This window comes from Pogonomyrmex barbatus, unplaced genomic scaffold (genome assembly GCF_055798465.1).
Source record: "Pogonomyrmex barbatus isolate J1 unplaced genomic scaffold, ASM5579846v1 scaffold15, whole genome shotgun sequence".
Lineage (NCBI taxonomy): Eukaryota > Metazoa > Arthropoda > Insecta > Hymenoptera > Formicidae > Pogonomyrmex > Pogonomyrmex barbatus.
In genome coordinates, this window is record NW_028297111.1 from 2,514,244 (window position 1) to 2,519,487 (window position 5,244).

The 5,244-nt window shown below is 25.6% G+C and overlaps 1 protein-coding gene across 1 annotated transcript; it reads left to right on the plus strand.

Moving 5' to 3' along the window:
* Positions 1 to 1,070: 1,070 nt before the first annotated feature.
* LOC148937231 (glutamyl aminopeptidase-like) lies at positions 1,071 to 4,726 on the plus strand (the record flags this gene model as incomplete). The annotated part of the gene is made up of 5 exons (XM_089073685.1): positions 1,071 to 1,486; positions 2,137 to 2,289; positions 2,372 to 2,849; positions 3,193 to 3,431; positions 4,094 to 4,726. Coding segments are annotated over 5 exons (1,662 nt in total), but the record flags the coding sequence as incomplete, so codon positions are not given.
* Between the last annotated feature and the right edge of the window lie 518 nt (positions 4,727 to 5,244).

Below are 5,244 nucleotides of genomic sequence, written 5' to 3' on the forward strand. Positions count from 1 at the left end.
TTCATTCAGGAGCGGATAAAGTTGCATGTTCTATATCATAATTACAAAAATCGCTTCGACTGAACCTTTCCACTTTATTAATTGATAACTAATTAAAAAATTAATTTATAATAATTTATTTTTTAATTTTACATAAATTTCTATGTAATTGAAAATTAATTCTATTACTTATTACATGTTTTTAAATTTAAGGTAATCTGTTTTTATTTTTTTTATATTTATCTTGATATAATTTATTATGATGAAAATCTATTTCTTTATTTATTATTGTTTTAATTAACTCAACTAAAGATAACTAAAAGAAGTAAAATGTTGAAAAATGTAGTTTTTCATAGCGGGATGGTGTTTCTTAGTGCCTTTTTATATTTAAATTTTTTTCGCGCTACACTACTTTTGTTAAATATCTTTGTTTATTGATTGTGAATATTTGCCAATTTTCGGAACATTCAGATGTTGCCTTATATATCAAACATTTATTGATCAGTTACAATCATTGTTTTGACTTCACTTGCCATTCAGCCGCTCGATTTGAGCACTTCGTTTGTCTCGCTCGTGGAATTATACTCAAAACTTCACACAAAATTAACGTAGATGAAGATCTTACGGAAATGTCTATTACTTTGCATCTTAATTACATTACTTAGTGGAAATGTAGTAGCTAAATCTCCTATGTACTACGATGGTAAATTTGCTTATATTTTATATAATTGATTTTCCAAAATATATTTAAAGAAAATCATTGAAAAATATAATAACAAAAAAAAAATAAATAAATTATATACATTCTTTTAATTACAAAATAAAATAAAGTCTTTTTAATTACAAAAAGTAAACAGTTCTTCATTAATTTATGAGATGTATAAAATTTTGTAAGATTATAAAATTGAATCTGATATTGCCAATAAGAATTATAAATATTTAATATTTAAAGAATTTATGCTTTTATATTGATGTAAACATATTAATGATTAGTTTATACAAAATTGCAATACAAGCAATTTAACAAAAACATTATTACTTTTAAGATTGTCTCGTATGTCTATAGCTTTGTAACAATTTTATAATATTTTTCAGATATATCGACGGAAAGTGAAGATTACAAACAAGATGATGATCCTATTGATTACAGATTACCAACGGATATCAAACCTATTTCATATGACATTAAGCTAATTCCAAACTTACAAGATGATTTTAAATTTAAAGGCTATGCAACAATTAAAGCAGTGGTAAAACGTGCAACTAATAATATTACGCTGCACGTGGGAAATACGATCGAAATTGAATCAGTAACCATTACTTTATACGATAATATAAAACTTTCATCTACATATGATAATATCACCGAAAAGTATACTATCACTAGTTCAAAAATTTTCAAAAACAATAGACTTATACAAATTAGCTTTGAATATAATGGAATTTTATCTGATAAAATGGTTGGATTTTATAGAAGTTCTTATTTCGATGAAAACGGACAAATAAAGTAAGTGATACGTCTAATTATTATACGATAAATTAAATAATAATTTAAATATTTTAACTAAATAGGGAGAAAATAGCAGTTTACATATAACATAATATAGCTAAAAAAATTAAGTTTTAAATCATTTGATGAAATTTTGCTCAATATATTGTATACTACATATTATCGTCAATTTTATATATACGTATATCACTTTTTTTAATTGTGCGTCGATTGTTATTCTGTCATAAAAAGTAGCTAAATAATTAAATTTGAAATAGTAATTTTAAACAATTAACATAATACACATAAAGTTATGTTATTGAATTAATAATCAAATTAATATTACTACTTATGGATATATTATAAAATTACTAAAAATTATAAAAAATTGTCAGAAATATCTCACAATTTAAATATAGACTTTCATATTTTAATAGTTAAATTTGCTAATTCGATCACTAAAGCTTGAAATGATTTTACGCACAACAACTGAAAGAAGCGGAATTCGTATATAATTTATAATTATATGTAATTAGGCACAAAATCTTGTTAAATGACTTAAAAATTCTTTCTTATGTATCTTATATATCTTGTATTATATTATATACTAAAATATTATTAATCTTATTAATATTATGATGCCTCACAATGTTAAATCTTTGCCATAGATGGCTGGCTGCTTCAAAGTTTCAAAAAATATATGCGAGACAAGCTTTTCCATGTTTCGACGAGCCAAGCTTTAAAGCTAAATTTACTCTTCATATAGCAAGAGATGAAAATTACATCTCTCTTAGTAACATGCCATTAGCAAAATCTGAAAAGTAAGTGTCAGAAGAAAGAGACTGTTGATATATTGTCATCAAACAAATTCTCAATGTTCACTTAGAATATATTTATTTTAAGAACGGCTCCGGACGGCAAGATTTGGGATACTTTTGAAGAAACCGTTCCGATGTCTCCTTACTTAGTGGCTTTTGTCATTTCGGACTTTAAGTCTCTCAAGCTAAATAATTTTAGAGTATGGTCCAAACCTTCCACCGTCAATCAGGCCAAATATGCTTTGGATATCGGCACTGCAGCCCTCGAGTTCTTCACCGATATGTTCCAGCAAAGATATGTGCTTCCTAAAATGGACATGATAGCCATACCCGATTTCGTAGCGGGAGCTATGGAAAATTGGGGATTGGTGACATATCGGGAGACTCAAATGCTGTACGACGAAAAGGAATCGTCGGCGTTGGCACAACAGAGAGTAGCTTCCGTAGTTGTTCACGAGCTTGCGCATATGTGGTTTGGAAATTTGATAACACCCGAATGGTGGAGTTATCTTTGGCTCAGCGAAGCGTTTGCTAGATACTTTCAGTACTTTGGTACTGCGGAGGTACAAAAATTGATATTTAGTTTATTTTATTATCAAACTAACTTAAAATATTAAATATAGTTAATTACGTGAAGATTAAAGATTTGGACATTCAATCTGAGCAATTCTTTATACAATTTTATACAATTTTGCACGATTCAGGTAAATCGCATACATTACAATTATTATTTCTAGAGATATATAATTGATTTATTTTTACATTATGTCATCAATAATACTAAAACACGTAAAAAGGAATCTTACTCTTTACCTAAAATAATTTCAATTTTGTTTATAGAAACTGTGCAAGTGGAGATTGATAAATCCTGTTTTTAATTTTAATATTTTTCTTATTTTATTATAGCTCGAAAAATCGTGGCACATGAAGGAGCAATTTGTAGTAGATCAATTTCAATCTGCATTAATAACAGATGGTCTTGAATCTTCTCTTCCGATGACTCGAAATGCTTCTACTAAATCGCAAATTTTAGAGACAGGAGGCACCATTATTTATGCGAAAGGAGCCAGTATTGTTCGTATGATGAGCCTCATTTTTGGAAGCAATGTTTTCAAAACTGCACTACAAGACTACATATCGAACAAGTAAATAATAATATAAAATAAACTGTACTCTCAATTTGTGTACTCAATGTTTGAAACACAGTTAATTAATTTATTTAATTATAACATATAATCATTTCTGATAACAATAAAACAAATCAAATAATGTATAAAATATCGCAGCCAGCATCAATTTTAAAATCAGGAACCTTTTTAAAGAGATTTTAAAAAAACTTTTTAAAAATATCTACAAAGAACGTCCACAAAGCTTCCCAATTTTGGATTATGTATTGTCTGAAAATTATTGTAACAATACAAAATTATAAAAAAAGAATTAATTTAATTCATGTTAATATTAATAATTGAATAATATATTATTTTAATTAGAAAATACAAATTTTTTGTTTTTTATACAATAAAATTATACAATACTTTTATATTAAATTAATATTATAACATATGGTATTAAAATATATATAAACAAATTATAATTTAACAAACTGTATCTTTAGATATTAGATTGGTAGTGTAATATATTATTTGATAAAAAAAATTAATTTGTTTATTAAATTGTACATTTTATAAGATGTGTTATTTTAAATCATTTAATTTTTTTATACAAAATCTGTTTCACTTTTTTCAATGCAATCAAGAAACTATATTATAAATATCATCTTCTTAATAACATCATCTTCTTTTTTTAGCAAAGAGAAAGGTTTGGGTCATCCAGATACTCTATGGAATGCAATAAAAGGTCAATTAGAAACCCAACGCTCATCAAACATTCCTGTAAAAGCAATAATGGATACTTGGACTACACAATCCGGATACCCTGTTGTGTCAGTTAACATTAATGACGACGGTGTAGTAAATCTTAGTCAAGAACGCTTTTTCTTAAGGAACTTAAATAACACTTCGACGAATGTCACTTGGTACGTCCCACTCACATTTGCAACACAGAGTAATCCAGATTTCAGTAATACAGTTCCAAAATATTGGTTTAATACCGAAAAAACCACTGCACAATTCAAAATTAATCCGGAAGAATGGGCCATATTCAATCTTCAATCATCAGGTTAGTATTAAACAGTATTTTTTTAGTAGAAATAATTGATTAAAGACTATATTTTAAAGTGTTTGTATTTTAAATACTCTTTTACTGATAAAAGAAAATTTAACATTTGTACCTATATGTATATATGTTATAATGGATTACTCCATTATGTTATCACCTTAGTTGATAAATTGTTATTAATTGTCAAACTAGAATTCATTAAAATAAAATTATTATAACAAAATAGTAACTATATATATATATGTATTATTAAATATGCTAAATTAAATATTTTAAAATTAAATAAATGCATATATATATATATATTTAAATCAATATGTTAATCAGACGATAAAAAGATTCGTAATCATATAGAGTCAGAAAAGGATTTTAATTTAATAAATAAATTCAAAAAATCATTTTTAAAAGCTTCCATTCCTACATGCCGTTTTTCTTGGTCTAAAAACGCAGAAACATAGTAGAAAATTATATCCAATTTTCCTCCACGCATAATATTTGTAATTATTAAATATATCTTAATAATCACTAAATATCTGTGAGAAATTTTTATTGTAAAAAAAATATTATCTCAGCGTTACAATTTCTTACAGTTATTTTTTAATTGTTATTAAGATATTAGAAAAAAGAATAAAGTTAGACATAGCTTTTGACTGCTGTATTTTCAGACCATAACTAAGCAACATATAAGTAATTGATTTAGAAATAATTTTTTGAATTTATGTAATAAATTAAAATCCTTTCCCGGACTAAAAAATTTTTAGATTTTATAAACATTGATAA